General features: G+C 44.6%; 1 protein-coding gene across 2 annotated transcripts in view; it reads right to left on the minus strand.

The window, feature by feature from the left end:
- TUSC3 (tumor suppressor candidate 3) overlaps positions 1-16,140 on the minus strand; it is a 1,613,394-nt gene that overhangs the window by 283,450 nt on the left and 1,313,804 nt on the right. For both annotated transcript variants that reach the window (XM_085643291.1, XM_085643292.1), the window contains exon 9: positions 6,739-6,829. In XM_085643291.1, coding sequence (XP_085499417.1) covers positions 6,739-6,829 — 91 coding nt within the window. The remainder of the gene's footprint in view (positions 1-6,738; positions 6,830-16,140) is intronic.

Genomic DNA, 16,140 nt, shown 5'->3' on the forward strand with positions numbered 1-16,140 from the left:
TATTGATAGATATTGTTGTCATTGTTACTGGGAGTACATGTGAGTTGGATACTATTTAAATACTCCTAGTGCTCCACTGGCCCCGTGTTGGTATACTATAAATAGTTAACTATTGATAACTCTCTCTTTTACTCATTAGTAGCTGTGATTATCAATACGTATTCTGTGACCCAATATGGCTAAAAACAAAATTACCATGGATAATTACCTGGTCAAAAGGGTTAGCAAAATCAATAGTGAAAGAAGGAAATCTTTGGGAAAGGAGCCCTTCCCAGATAATGTGCTGTTACCCTTAGATGCCAGTAGTAATACTTCTACCAAAGTTGATCCTTCTATTGAAGCCTCTTTAATGGAGAATTCTGCAAACTCTCCTTTAGATCACGATGTTCAAAGTCAAGCTTTATTGGAGTCCCATAATGAGCCTGTATTACTTCTTTCTCCTCCGAAAAGAGTCGTTAGGAAATGTAGAAAAATCCAAACCAAGCGGGGGAGTGTACACCACAAGACATCGCTGGATCAATGCCAGAGAAGCACTGTAGTCCACAAAGAGGCTCCGATTACCACTAGGGATGAGAACTCTGTTCTTTTGGGGCATATCGCTAAAATATTTGAGGTAAAATTAGAACTTATGACCAAACCACTTGTGGAGAAAATTGATCTGTTATCAAATGAAGTACTAAGATTGGGTGGCCTTTTAGAGAAGATAAGTAAGGATCAGTCCATAAAACTGCCCGATGTACTGGTACAACCTGCTTACTCTGTACCACTGCCCGTAACTGTGGGAGTGAGTTCCACTAACTCTACGAAATTATTGCGAGCAGTTGGTAGTAGTACTCAAATTAAAACAGCTCCACTCAATAGTGAGAGGTGTAGGGCTCCCGTGCTAAAATCTCATTCTGTTAACCTTCCACCAGATTGCGAGCCCTATGTTATCGTTCTTTCAAATGTCCCACCCCTAGTTCCAGCAATACCTAACTTCTGCGAGGAACCCCATGATTCACTTAAACGGAAATCAGTCGCTTGGTTAAACAAAAATTGTGGATTCCCTACAAACTACTCTGATCAAATACTGTCCACTAGACAAGTCTCTTGGATAGGCAATGCATGGAAAACTTGTAAGGGGGATTGCGTCATTATACATTTTGGACACCCCCAACATGTTGCAACTGTCTTATTAAGAGCAGCATCACTAGTAATGGGGGAGAATGATGTGGGTGTACATCCTTTGGGTTATTTTTATAGCCATCTAGATAGGCCGACACAAACTATGAATAGAAAAACGTCTATATGTACCAATAGATTCCCACTTTTTGATATTCCAACTGAAAATAGATACACAGTTTTGAGCTCATTAGATCAAAACGATTGACTTCCTATGGCTGATAAAGAATTTTTTTTAGCAACAGCAGTAGTTACCCCGGTGAGGGGGACTTATATGATTAGTAAAGACCTTGACTCTAAAACCTTAGTAGCTCCGAGTCCTATAGATGTGCCTTTAGACAAGCTGCCATATAGTGATGGGATTAGTTATGCCCAGGCGGGAGAGATAGCTGGATTGGGTATGGCTGATAAGTCTCATCTAGTACGGTTGGAGGCAAAAGGTAATAATAAAGATGTTAATAAAGTGGTAGAAGTAAATTCCTTAGCCATATTAGAGGATGATACTGTCAGAGAAGATATATTATTAGGAACACCTTTATTATGTGTAAAAGGAAATCCTAACATTAGACTGATATCTTGGAATATAGCTGGTTTATCCAGGAATCTAAAGGACGTAGTATGGTGTTCATACATTGAGAATTATGAAATTATACTTTTACAAGAAACCTGGATGGTAGAAACCCCATATAGATTAGGATATAAAACATTTAGCTCTAAAGCTATACCATCAAATAGAGGAAGGGCATCTGGGGGGTTGGTCATCTGGGTTAAAGTTACCTTGTAAATAAGCGTTACCCAGCTATCTATTCCTTCTCCCGATTTGTTAGGTCTTAAAATTGTGACAAAAGAGAAAGAAGTTATTTACCTAATAAATATTTACAATAGACCGTATCCATCTAATAAGGAATCAAAGGTGGTAGAAAATCTGGACTCCACTTTAGAAGATCTAGGACAAAACGTTCAGGTATTAGTATGTGGGGACTTCAATTGCAAATACGAACCTATTCAGGGCCTGGAAAGATTGTTTGATGAACAAGATGTTGCTAACGATAGCATGCCTTTGGAGCCCGTAAGACCAGTCAAAAGTACAATAGCTGCTAGGCAGATTTTGAAGATGACTGTGTCACATGACTTAAAAGCATGTAACGGGCGTTTTCGATCCGATAGACCACCAGCTCCAACTTACTTTAAGGGAATCCTTAGGTCACATATAGACTTTGTAATGGCTTCCCGGAACCTATGGGTTATAATAATTGATTTCAAGATAGACTCCAGAACGGAGAGTGATCATTTTCCACTCCAGTTATGGCTAGACTCTTTACCTTTCATTCCCAGACCATCTGAAGAGGTTTTACTAAACTCTTCGGTCGGGGAATTACAGATTTCTAACAACAGGCGTGCTCTAAGATGGTCATATATCTTGGGTAAAGAAAAAGCGTTGACTAAAATTTATAATAAATTTAACGAAACTATTGGAGCATCCCAGTTGCCCTTATTAGGCACACAGGGTGTTCTTGATCTACACTATAAGTTGGTCGACGAACTAACCCCCCTCTTGAGCAAAATATATAAAAAAGATGGAAGCAGGAAAGAGAACCATCTAGAGTCGGTAAACCCATGGTATAACCAAGACTGCAGAACAGCAAAGTCAAGGCTGATTCAGGCAGTAAAATCCAGGAACCTATTAGATATAAAAAACGGTAGACAGGTATATAAAAATACCATGGCCCAAGCTAAAAAAGCATGGGATGAAAATCTATGGGAGGATTTGTTGAGTGCAGCTAAGCTACGCGATCAGAGTAAGTTTTGGAACCTAATTGCCAAGGGAAACAAGAAGGGCAGATCACCAAAGGATATTTTCCTGGATGAAAACACTTGGTGTGATCATTTTTCTAAGCTTTATTCTAACAATAAGGATGGCCCGTCCCCTGTTGATAAAGATATTAATCTAGAGAAGAGTATTGTTCCTCTATATTTTAGCTTAGAAGAAACTAACCAGGCAATACAAGCTGTTAAAATGGGCAAAGCCCCTGGCCCTGATAAAATCCCTGGCGATTTATTAAAACATGATGTGGAAGTGTGGGGTCCATATATAAACTTTTTAAGTAATTCGATTGTGGCCGGAACACCGATCCCTGAATCATGGAAAGGGGCAGAAATTATAACAATTTTCAAAAAAGGTGATCGCCATGAGCCATGTAATTACCGCCCAATAAGTTTAATAGATATTTTACAAAAAATTTTTGCCAGACATATTTTAAATAGGCTTTTAGATTGGATTGCGGAGACAAAGTTATTAACCAAATACCAAGCAGGATTTAGATCCAAAATCAGTACAGTGGATCAGGTGTTTAGGTTTATGTGTATCTGTTGGAAATATATAAATATAAGGAAGGGTAGCCTCTATGTGGCGTTCATGGATTTAAGGGCCACATTCGACCTTGTTCCCCGTAACTTGTTGTGGTTTACATTAAGGGAGTTGGCGGTCCCAGGTGAGCTAATCATTGAGCTTATCAAGCTACATACAGGGAATTATGCTAAAATCAGATGGGTAAAGGGTGGTGAAATCTCAAGGGCCATTCCCGTAGACCGTGGTGTGCGCCAAGGCTGCTTGTTAGCCCCAACACTCTTTTCGCTGTATGTTAATGATATCCCAAGCTACCTAAGGAATTGTGTCCATGACTCCCCGAAACTAGACGGAGAAATAATCACGTCTTTACTATTTGCGGACGATACTATTCTTATTTCTCAGACTCCGAGGGGTTTACAAAATTTGGTTAACTCCTTCCAAAAGTATTGTGTGGAGAAGGGGTTAGAAATAAACCCAACCAAAACCAAATATATGTCCATAAATCCTAATAAAACCCCTAGGAAAAATCTGTTCTTAGAGAATCGTAAATTGGAACAGGTAGAGAGCTTTAACTATTTGGGTCTAACGCTGGATAATAATCTGACTTGGAAAGGGCAGCTGGACAAAAGTACACTATCCCTTAAACAAAATTCACTGCCTATCCTAAAAGTGCATGGTGCTAGCTATTCTAAAGCTATTTTACCCGCACTAGAGGTATTTAAAGCGAAGGCCCAATCAGCTGCTCTTTATGGTGCCGAGGTCTGGGGTTACTGCTGTACTAACAAATTTGGGAAGGTAGAAAATCATTTTGTACGCAGGCTGCTTAAAATACCGTCCAGAACCCCCCTTGTCCCTGTATTCCTTGATATTAATCTTAAAAGAACAGAGTACCTAGCATCATTGAGACCACTGTTGTATTGGGTTAGGTTATGGTCAACCCCGGAGCTGAGCGATTATAAGCGTGGTTTGACTGAACTAATCCAGATTGATGAGCTCCTGAAAACCCCATGGCTAAAGTATATATGCAAGTGGTATGAGAGACTAGGGCTTTCCCACTTATGGGAGGCTCCTCAGAATATGACTCTGTCCTCTAAAAAAATTGTAAAGGATACTTTCTGGTCCTATGTCAACGGTGAGCTAATGCATAGATCTACGGTTGGCATATTGACTCAGAAATTCCCAAATATAAAAGATGTACCCAATTTTGAAGAATTTATGGACGAGATTGGTCCACCACTAGCAAAATCATTATATTTGCAATTTAGGTATGGGGTTTTACAGATCAGTGCCTACACATGTAGGTGGGGTGGGGAAAAAGGTTTGGATTTGTGCACTCTCTGTTCTCTAGGGGCAAAGGAGGATGACGCCCATCTACTCTTCTTCTGCCCGGCATACAAGAAACCGAGGCTTTGTTGGATCAAACCCCTTTGTAAACACGCGGGGGTTAGATCCTACAAAGTAGCAGAGCGCATAATCAAGTCCAACACCTCCCAACTTGTGGTGTTTGGCATAAGTAGGTTCTTATTTAATGTGTATCTTATCAGGAAACGGTTTGGCTTCAAACTATAATGCAAAGGGGGGAATTTATTAATTTATCCATTTCCATTTCCGTATAGATTCCAGATACATTGTCTTCCTCAATTTTATTTAGCTTTTCGTTTACTTTTATCCATTTTTAAAATCTGGCTTTTAATTAATTTAAAACTGTTATTCACATTTTTAACATGCGGTATTGCTTAACCATGGAGATAAAATCATTTTTGACTATTGTATGTAATTGTATATTACGGTCATGTAAGCAAAATGTGTTTTTTATTGTTGTAATGGCTATTTTGCCGAAATAAAGTTAAACAAACAAACAAACAAATATACAAGCTTAAATGTGTATTTCGACACAATTACTAAGGTGGGCAAACTATATCAGTAATTAAATTTTGTATGGAAAAATCAAGCAGAAGGGAACAGTTAGGAAACAATTCAGTGAAAACTAAATTACTCCAATTGTGATAATGGAATGTAGGTGTGACCAGACATCTTTAACAAAGCTAATTATGCAAACATGATATAAAAATTGAGAAGAAAAGTAAAAAGTATTAACGAATCTTAAGTTACAGTTTTCAAGAATGCTTTCTGTGGAATTAGGTGTACCTGTAACATCGGTCACTTTCCGTTGGAGAGCGACATCATTAAGCACAAATAATATGAGTGTTACTTACAAAGACCATCCACAAACCCAACCCAGTGTCTATTGCTTGTTATTTTGATCTTTGAACTGCCCACATTTGTTATTTTAGTACTTCTGGATCGTTTGACAGCCTATCCCATGGCCTAAAATATTCAAGTAGATGTGTGAGAGTGGGCGGAACTTGTGACGTTTCAGGGGACATAGGATTAGAGCATTGCTGGCACCTCAACCAATCCTAGTGCATTGCATAGAATTTTGATGTACTGGTTGGCTGTGAAGTCTGTAAACACTGTTCAAGCCATGGTGTGCGGATGGCAGTTTACAGATGGTAGCGTTTAAGCAGTAAAAAATGGCCAGGTGGATCCTTCATGACTATCAACGACCGACTTTCCATGAGGTGCGGGTGCAGATGCATTTCCCATTCGTCTCTCGACATGGAGGTGGTAATCATAAGTGAGTGGAAATGGCCCAATACCGGGTGGGTTGCCGACTGATATCCTCTGCTTCCCTGCTGTTTAGCGATAGACATCAGGAGAGGATAGGGTTATGACCTTCCATTATCGCTTCACAGTACATATAGGGAACAATCCAGAGAGATTTTGTTTTGGGGCGGCCTGCCTGACTGAGGAACCAATAGCAGCCAACAAAGGTGAGTGCAAAAAGCACCTATCGGGCCTGAAACTGAGCACAGGCAAACAGTAACAGGAGCAGGAAAGAAAGGGAAAAATAGTCCCCCAAATAAAACTGTCAAATAACCAGATCGTAGAGATATAATAATTGAATAATTGGTCCCTGCTTCGTGGGAGAAAACAAAAGACAAAAAGGAGGGCCAAAGAGGAAGGATTCACCAATAACAAGCAAGCATTTTGGAAGGACAATCCAGGTAACAAATAAAAAAAGCAATTGGAGGGATGCAATCCCACAGAGTGAATACAGCATGTCTTGAAGAGACAGAGAATGTGCTACATAGAAACGACCTAAAAAAATGGGCTATAAATTGTTTTTACCAAACTAAACAAATAGTGATATATGTTAAATGTACCTGTATGGATAACCATGATACTTTGAGCGGAAAATCGAGAGGAGAAAACTGAAGAAGAACACCACTAGACCAAGTCCAACCAGGCAAATGACTGAAAAACAGAAAGGTGAGACCATTATTTGTGTTGATATTATTCAGTTGAAATGGAGTCCATCAAACAATATTGAAAATTGTCTTGCTGAATAACTGCAGTTAAATATTCGAATTATCCAGGATTTATAAACAATAATTATCTTGTTAAATACTGAAAAAGGAGGACAGAGAGAGAAAAGAGAGGAAAGCAAAGAGAAATACAATTAATATGAACCAAACCCTTGTACTTGTACATTCTGGCAGTCATGGGCTTGAATTGTATGCATTAACACTTCTTGCCCATTCAGGATCAAGGGTTACAAAGGATGAACACCGTTCTTGATCCAGAATCCTATCAGATTATGTATCCTCCCTTTACCAGGTATACAGGGGATTACAATCACCGACATGCCCGACATGCACATGCATAATTCTGGTGCCATTCACAAACCTCCAAAAATGATTTCATTGGGGACAATCACAACTGGTGCGCTTCCAGCTTTCCAAATATTTAGAGAACTAGACACACTTTGGAAAATATCTACTGCTGATCTGGCTCAGGCATGTACTGCAGTCAACACAGTCAGTAATACGCACCCGGCCTAAAACGATCACTCAGAGACCGTGAATGTACCTTTCATGCATTTCTTTTCTATCAGAGGATTAAGAGCTGTCTTGAGAATTCACGGGGGCTCGGCGCAAACATTTTTGGGGGCTCCTAAACAGAACATCCGGACTGGACAACTTCACGTGCTGTGTTTACACAACATCTACAATGAGACCAGGCCAATTTATTGCAGTGCATTCTATGTGCTAATTTGACACATTAGAAAGAGGCTATTCTGAAAAGTCATACAAATCCTGCAAATAATTCTTATGAGGCCGGATTTCACCTGGGGATGGGAGCCTGTCAGTGACTGCTGAACTCCATCAAAGCATTCGCAAAGTTACAATATCGCACCCCCGTCCCATAAATGGATAAAGGCTGCAATCGGTGTCTGCTGGTGAGCTTTAAAAGTGACAGAGTGTAAATCACTAATTGAAATGACCCAGAGAGAGAGGGCGAAGAAGCAACCAGGACCTTTCTTGGGGAAATCATAGGTTTTGAAAAGAGCAGGGCCAAATTGTGCACTCCACAGCAGAGTTCGCACGTAATCCGGCTAATATATACGATTTCTGAAAGTGTACTAATGCAATATTCCAATACTTATATAGCGTTCCAGACAAGCTCTGCCCAGACCAGATTTGAGGCGTGCACCCTCTCTAAGACAACCTTAAGAAAACAGAGTATTTAACAACGTAATTTCCATAACGATTTGCTAAATACAAGTATGCATTACACGCAGTTTAAAATCTGGTTGTGCAATGTGACATGGGCTATTTTTCAATGTTTTCTTTCTGTCCCGACTCATCCAAGTAGATTCAGTCTCTACTTGCAAGAGCCAGGATGTAAAATCAAAAGGACAATTTTCACAGTCACAGGAAATAGACAAATTAGGTGGACAAATTCCCACTACTTATGCAGTAATGCAATTGTTAGACTATGTGAATGAATTACAGCAACAGGCATCAAGCAGATTACACTAGTTATACATGCTCAGGGTCACTGGAAATATGGGATTTTGCAGACACATCATCATTTGATGCCTAATCTGCAGATTTTAGCAAACACAATTCATCAAACGTATCAGAAGTTAGACAAAATGCTGCTACCCGTATTGCTGTGAAGTGGAAGACTTCCCAAAGGTTGACTGGTCACCTTTCTGTTGCTATTGCCAAATGTGGGTATTAAACTGGTACTAATGAGCTGAAACTATTGTCGAGACAGTGTTGATTTATGTAAAAATGGCAAAATAATAAAGTAATACTACCACAAAATGTGTAACATTACGCCGCATATTTGCCCTTTCTTGCTGCATAATGCATAATTTGCCCCCCCACCCCTGCTGACAATCTCCGATGGCTATGTACATTTTCAGGTTACAGATAGCAGTAGCAAAATTATTGTGGAAACAATAATATCATAGAAAGCTTTATCAATATGGGTCATGAAATGTCTTCAAATAAACCATAAAATAAAAGCGTTAGCAATAACTTCCCTCTGGCACAAAGCAACCAAACCAATATTTCTCCTTCCAAACACACATGAATTAGACATCAAGCACAGCATTCAAATACACTTTAGTTCTTGAATAATTTTATCTGAATCATAAGCAATCCAGTTTGTGAAAGCATTCACAATTTACTATGAAAAACAACTTTTTTTCGCAGAAATTGGCTAATTTTTCCCTAATGAAGCTTGTAATTTTTCTGATAAATACAGTATTTTCTGGTCATGAATCGGCCCAAATATGCCTATGATAGGCAGAATGTCCACAGTATGCTATGGATGGAGCACTCATACTGTGATATACTGCATGTGGCAGGTATATCTCGTGTGGACACCTACTATGCCTGTGAAAACCAGTGGAGGAGAAGTGAGCAGCAGTAGGAATTCCTCAAAAAAAGCTGTCAACGAACACATCTTCACTCCATCATATATGATATAGACATCCCTGAGCAAAATTCGCAGAGAGAGTCTAAAATCTCCTCCATCTTTGCACTATCTGACATCATGCGGCCCTTCAGCACTTTGTAGGTGCTCTTCAAAGCTGGTGGTACCGTTACCCACTTCAAAGGTACTCCTTTTGGTTCAAATGAAATCATTACCTGTGGTCGAGATTCCATAAATTCAGCTGTGGAGTCTCAATGATGGAGTGTCATTATAACAGGAATATCTCCCTTTCTGGAACACAGAGGGGGGATAGTTTAATGCAGGATATTCACTGGGCGTAAGAGGGCCCATGGCAAGGCAGAGGTGGTTTGATGGTTTTAGCTGTTATGCCGCTGGCACAGACAAGCACATTAGGTTGGGGGGGGCTTAGTGCTGAAGAATAAGTTACTTACCTTCGGTAACGCTTTTTCTGGTGGATACAGTATCTGCCTGTGGATTCCTCACCTTGTGAATATCCCCTGCGCCAGCATTCCACGGAACTTTTCTTTCCCAGCACTCCACGCTGACGTGGGCGACGTCACAATGCATCGGCTCCGCTCGCGACTCCATACGACGTCACCGGAGCCATAAGAAGCCCACGTCGGCGTGATGACGTCAGTTCTACCCATTTTTTCCGAGCCTTCGAGGCGAACAGGCAAACCAACGACAACTCCAAGTATACACAGTATACAGTATACCAACACATATACATAGCATACAAAGAAAAGGAATGCTAAATAGACAAGCATTTCCTACAAATATACAAGAAAGTATAAAAACATTCCAACAAGACCTCTCTCATGGTATACAAAGGTGGACCACGGGGAGGCAGGTGGGTCAGTGAGGAATCCACAGGCAGATACTGTATCCACCAGAAAAAGCGTTACCGAAGGTAAGTCACTTGTTCTTCTGATGGATACATCTGCCAGTGGATTCCTCACCTTGTGAATAGATTCCCACAGCAGTACCCACTCCCGGAGGAGGGTGTCCACCTTCCTATACCAGAAAGTCCTGCAACACAGAGCGCGCGAAGTGGCCCTCCCTCCTCATCTCTGAGTCCAAGCAATAATGCTTTGCGAAAGTATGGAGGGAGGCCCAAGTCGCGGCCTTACAAATATCTGCCACAGGAACACCCCGGGCCAAAGCAGATGTAGATGACTTAGCTCTAGTCGAATGAGCCCTAATGCCCTCCGGAGGAGTCTTACCAGCCAGGGCGTAGCAGATCTTGATGGCAAGGATGATCCATCTCGATAGCGTGCGCTTGTGCACCGTTCTACCCTTCGAATGACCAACGTAGCCAATGAAGAGTTGATCATTAAGATGAAAGTCTTTAGTCCTGTCCAAATAAAAACTCACAGCCCTCTTCGGGTCCAGGCGATGTAGTCTTTCCTCCTCTTTGGAAGGATGTGGAGGAGGATAAAAAACAGGGAGAGTAACAGACTGCCCCAAATGGAACGGAGTAACAACTTTAGGTAGGAAACCAGCCCTGGTCCTAAGAACCATCCTTTCAGCATGTAATGTAAGAAAAGGGGGTTTAGAACTAAGAGCTTGGAGCTCACTCACCCTCCTTGCCGAGGTTATGGCTACAAGAAAGACCACCTTAAAGGACAACAGCCTCAAAGGACAGCTATGTAGAGGCTCAAAAGGGGACCCCATTAGAAAGGTTAAAACAAGATTAAGGTCCCACTGTGGCATTACAAAAGGAGTAGGAGGAAACTTGTTTGTAAGGCCTTTGATAAACCTCAGTACAACCGGAGATTTAAATAATGACGGTTGATCAGGTAGACATAGAAAAGCCGATAAGGCCGAAAGATAGCCCTTGACCGTGGCCACAGCACAGCCCTCCTGAGCCAAAGAAAGGGCAAACTGGAGCACCTCAGAAAGACGCGCTTTTAAAGGGTCAATGGATCCCTCTCCACACCACTTAACAAACTTGGACCACCTGTAGGAGTAAATGGACTTGGTGGAGTGTCGCCTGGCTGATAAAATAACGTCCACCACCTCAGGCGGGAGAGAGAATGAACTCAGGTTGCCCCGTTCAATCTCCAGACATGAAGGTGTAAGCTCTGGAGGTGGGGTTGTAGAACCTGCCCCTCCGACTGCGAGACGAGGTCTGCCCTCAGAGGGAGACGGAGCGGAGGGCACGAGGAGAGGTGGAGAAGATCTGTATACCACACCCTTCTTGGCCAATCCAGGGCGACCAATATAACTTGGGCCCGGTCTTGGCGAATCTTCCTCAGAACCCGAGGAATCAGGGGTATGGGAGGAAATGCATAAAGGAGATGCGAGCCCCAACTCAACTGAAACGCGTCCCCTAACGCCCCCTGCATCGGATACTGGAGACTGCAAAATGACGGGCAGTGCGCGTTCTCGCGGGTGGCAAACAGGTCCACCCAAGGGATTCCCCACGTCCGAAAGACGTGACGAACCACCTCCGGATGGAGCCTCCCCTCGTGGTCGGCGGAGAACTGCCGACTGAGACTGTCCGCACGCACGTTCAGCACCCCGGCCAGATGATTTGCCACCAGACAAATCTGATGGTCCTGAGCCCAGGACCAGAGACACAGAGCCTCTCTGCAGAGACAACTCGACCCCACTCCTCCCTGCTTGTTGACATACCACATCGCGGTAGTGTTGTCTGTCAGGACTTGAACAGACTGACCGCGAAGGGAAAGGAGGAAGGCCTTGAGTGCCAAACGAATCGCCCGCAATTCCAGAAGGTTGATGTGAAGCAACCTCTCCTCTGGAGACCAAAGACCCTTAATCTCCAGATCCCCCAGATGAGCACACCACCCTAGGGTGGATGCATCCGATATCACTGTGGCCAGCGATGGAGGAAGATGGAAGGGCTTTCCTTGGGACAGATTGCCCCCCACGCTCCACCAAGATAGATCCGCTGCAGCTTCTCCGGAGATCCTGATCGACTCCCTGAGATCTCCATTGTGCTGATACCACTGCCTGCGGAGGCACCACTGGAGCGCCCTCATGTGCCAGCGTGCATGGTTGACCAACAGAATGCAGGAGGCAAACAGACCGAGCAGGCGAAGGACCTTCAGAACTGGAACAACCGCTCCATTGTGGAATAAAGGGACCATTTCCTGAATGTCGAGAATCCTTTGAGGAGGAGGGAATGCCCGACACACAGTAGTGTCCAGTACCGCCCCTATGAATAGGCCGCGTTGAGAGGGCACCAGGTGAGATTTGGGCACATTGATCGAGAAACCCAAGTCGAATAACAGCTGAGATGTTACCTGCAGATGACGCTGCACCATCTCTGGGGACACTGCCTTCAGAAGCCAGTCGTCCAGGTAGGGGAAAACTGGAATCCCCGACCTCCTGAGATGAGCAGCCACCACTGCCATCACCTTTGTGAAGACTCGAGGTGCGGTAGTAAGACCAAACGGGAGGACCGCAAACTGGTAGTGTTGCGACCCAACCGTAAAACGGAGATACTTCCTGTGCGACTTCAGGATAGGGACATGAAAGTATGCATCCTGCAAGTCGAGCGACACCATCCAGTCTCCTTGCTGCAACGATGAAGAACCTGCGCAAGGGTCAGCATCTTGAACTTCTCCTGTTTCAGGTAAAAGTTCAAGATTCTGAGGTCCAGAATCGGACGCAATCTGCCGTCCTTTTTGGGAATCAGGAAATACCGGGAGTAGCACCCCTGACCCCTTTCCTGCTCCGGAACCACCTCTATTGCACCCTTCTGAAGCAAGGCTAGAACCTCTTTCTGCAGGAGAAGCAGATGGTCTTCCGAGCAATAACCTTGGCAAGGAGGGTAAGGGGGAGGAAACTCCCGAAAGGGAAGGGCGTACCCAGTCTCTACGAGGTTCAAAACCCAAAGGTCTGTTGTAATAGATTTCCAACCCCGTAGAAAGTAGGACACCCGACCCCCCACAGGGCTTACATGATCCGGGATGGGGGATCTAGGGCTGCTTCCCTGAAGCCTCATTGGGAGCAGAGGAGGAGGACGAAGAAGAGGGGTTGCGACCAGAACCTCTCCGACCCCTCTGCTTCCCTCTATAGGACCAATAGAGGGGATTCTGTTGTTGCTGCTGCTGCTGCTGCTGCTGCTGAGGCTGTCGGAAGGAGCAAAAGGATGATCTTCCGAAACCCCTAAACTTCCAAAAAGCTGAACCCCTAGAAGGTGCCTGCAGACCCAAGGACTTTGCTGTCAATCTGCTGTCCTTAAATCGTTGAAGGGCAGAGTCTGCCTTCTCCCCAAACAGTTTATGTCCGTCGAATGGCAGATCCACCAACGTGGCCTGAACATCCGCAGAGAATCCAGAGGAACAGAGCCACGCCTGTCTTCTTGCAGCTATTGATGACCCCATAATTCTTGCCACCGAGTCCGCTGTATCCAGCCCTGACTGGATCACCTGTCTGGCAGCTGCCTGAGTTTCCGCAACTACCTCCAAGAAGGACGACTTATCACCTTCAGGCAATTTAGGGGCTAAAGATTTTATAGAGTCCATCCAGGCATGAACATAACGCCCCAGCAGACACATGGCATTAGATGACTTCAGTGCCATACTTCCTGAAGAGAAAGACTTTTTAGCCGCCTGATCAATTTTCTTGGACTCCCTATCTGCTGGAGACTGAGGGAAAGCACTCGAAGCATGTTTTGAACAAGAAGCCTGCACAACTAAGCTCTCCGGAGATGGATGCGTTGACAAAAAATCAGGATCCCCAGGTGCAACCCTGTACCTTCTTGCCACCTGTCTGGAAACCGCCGGAGAAGAAAGAGGTTTCCTCCACACCTCCAAAACCGGCTCCAAGATGGCCACATTGAAAGGCAACAAAGGCTCCGAAGTCGATGTCGGAGAGTGCAACACCTCCGTAAGCAAGTTAGACTTGTACTCCACAGAGGGCAGCTGCAAATCTAACAGATCTGCAGCCTTCTTAATTACCACATGGTAGGGTGCCAATTCCTGTGGTGGAGAAGATCTTGCAGAAGTATGCTCCCACTCCGGGGTCGTATCCAAACCACTTGCTTCTTCTATTCCCTCAAATTCATCCGAAGAAGTGTCGACTTCACCTTCTTCCACCTCTGCTCTATACCTTCCTTCCTCCAATACCCTCTGGGCCTCCCTTCTTGATCGAATCCGGGGAGCCGGCGTCGTCGACGCCGTACGCGGCGTCGGTGGAGCCAGAGGTACCGGAGTCGGCGGAGCCACAGGAGTCGGCGGCGCCGGCCGCGACGCCGACGGCATCGGCAATGGCGTCGAAGAAGGCTCCGAAACAAGGATGATCCATCCGAAGCCTCGACGGATCCCCAATCGGCACCAGAAACTGCCACGAAGGCGCCATCGGCATAAAGGGCAAAAAGGGGGCCTGAGCATAATGCTGTGGCACCCCTAGCGTATATGCCATTGGACCCACGGGACCAGTTGGTGCTCCGGATGGGAAGGCCGCCCTATTAAATATACCATACATGGCATTCAGAAATTGCGTTGAATCGGTAACTGGAGCTGGGAATTGTGGATAAGGAACAGACCCTGTATCCCTTTGTGGAGTCTCCGGCGTCGGCTCCGCAGTGTCCTCCACCGGAGCCACATATTCATCAGGCACCGGAGCAGGCCCTTCTTGTTCATGCTCATCCATAGAGACCTCCGACTCCACTCGAACCGGAGTCGACGCCTTAGACGGAGCCGGTGACTGCACCGGGGACTACGCCGAAGAATGCGCTGGAGCCCGCTTCGGCGAAGGAGATCCTCTCAGAGACTTCGAAGCAGAAGGTGACATGTCCTTGCTTCGACACCGACGAGGCGAAGTCGACCTCGATTTCCTGCTCTTCGAGGACCGACGTCGAGAAGAATGCTTTCTCTTTTTATGATGCTTCTTCGACTTCGACGACACCCGCCTCAACTTCTCCTTCTTCCTCCCTCTCTTCTCCTCACCGATCTTCTTCATAAAGAGTTTAGTCTTCCTGTCCTTCAGCGCTTTAGGATTCATCCTCCTACAGCACGCACAATCTTCCACATCGTGGTCCGAAGAAAGGCACCACAAGCAGTCTTGATGCGGATCAGTCATGGACATTAGACCTCCACATTCCCTACAGGGCTTAAGCCGACTTCCTCGTCGAAGACATACCAAATTTTCAACAGTAACACAGCCAAACTACAAAGTAGCTAGAGAGCACTGGAAAAAAACCGTTGCGCGTCGACGGCGCGGAAAAAAGGGAACTGACGTCATCACGCCGACGTGGGCTTCTTATGGCTCCGGTGACGTCGTACGGAGTCGCGAGCGGAGCCGATGCATTGTGACGTCGCCCACGTCGACGTGGAGTGCTGGGAAAGAAAAGTTCAGTGGAATGCTGGCGCAGGGGATATTCACAAGGTGAGGAATCCCCTGGCAGATGTATCCATCAGAATTATGTGATATTGTGGCCTTTGAGGGGCAGAACGTTGTCTGTCCTCACATGCATCAAGGCCATGTCTCCACACTGGATTGATCTTTGAAGCAGATCCCTAAATAAAAGAAAATGCAGCACATGCAATTTTGCCTGCAGAAACTAAAAACACCACAAGCACAGATGGCACTGAAGGAGAGGGTGAAGAGTGGTTATCTGCACTCTAAACGGCAGCTTCACTAAACAAGCATTTGCAATGCAATAGGTCTCGCACTTACGCGAGTTTGAGCTATTGGCATTGTAAATGGCAATGCCTTTTATTTCTGTTTTGGTTTTTAAGACATAAATAAAAGGCATTGACATTTACAATGCCAATAGCCTAAACTTGTGTAAATGTGAGACCTATTGCAATTCAAATGCTTGTTTTAGCTCTATGTGCGTG

This window comes from Triturus cristatus, chromosome 2_2, assembly GCF_964204655.1.
Source record: "Triturus cristatus chromosome 2_2, aTriCri1.1, whole genome shotgun sequence".
In the NCBI taxonomy this organism is placed as follows: domain Eukaryota; kingdom Metazoa; phylum Chordata; class Amphibia; order Caudata; family Salamandridae; genus Triturus; species Triturus cristatus.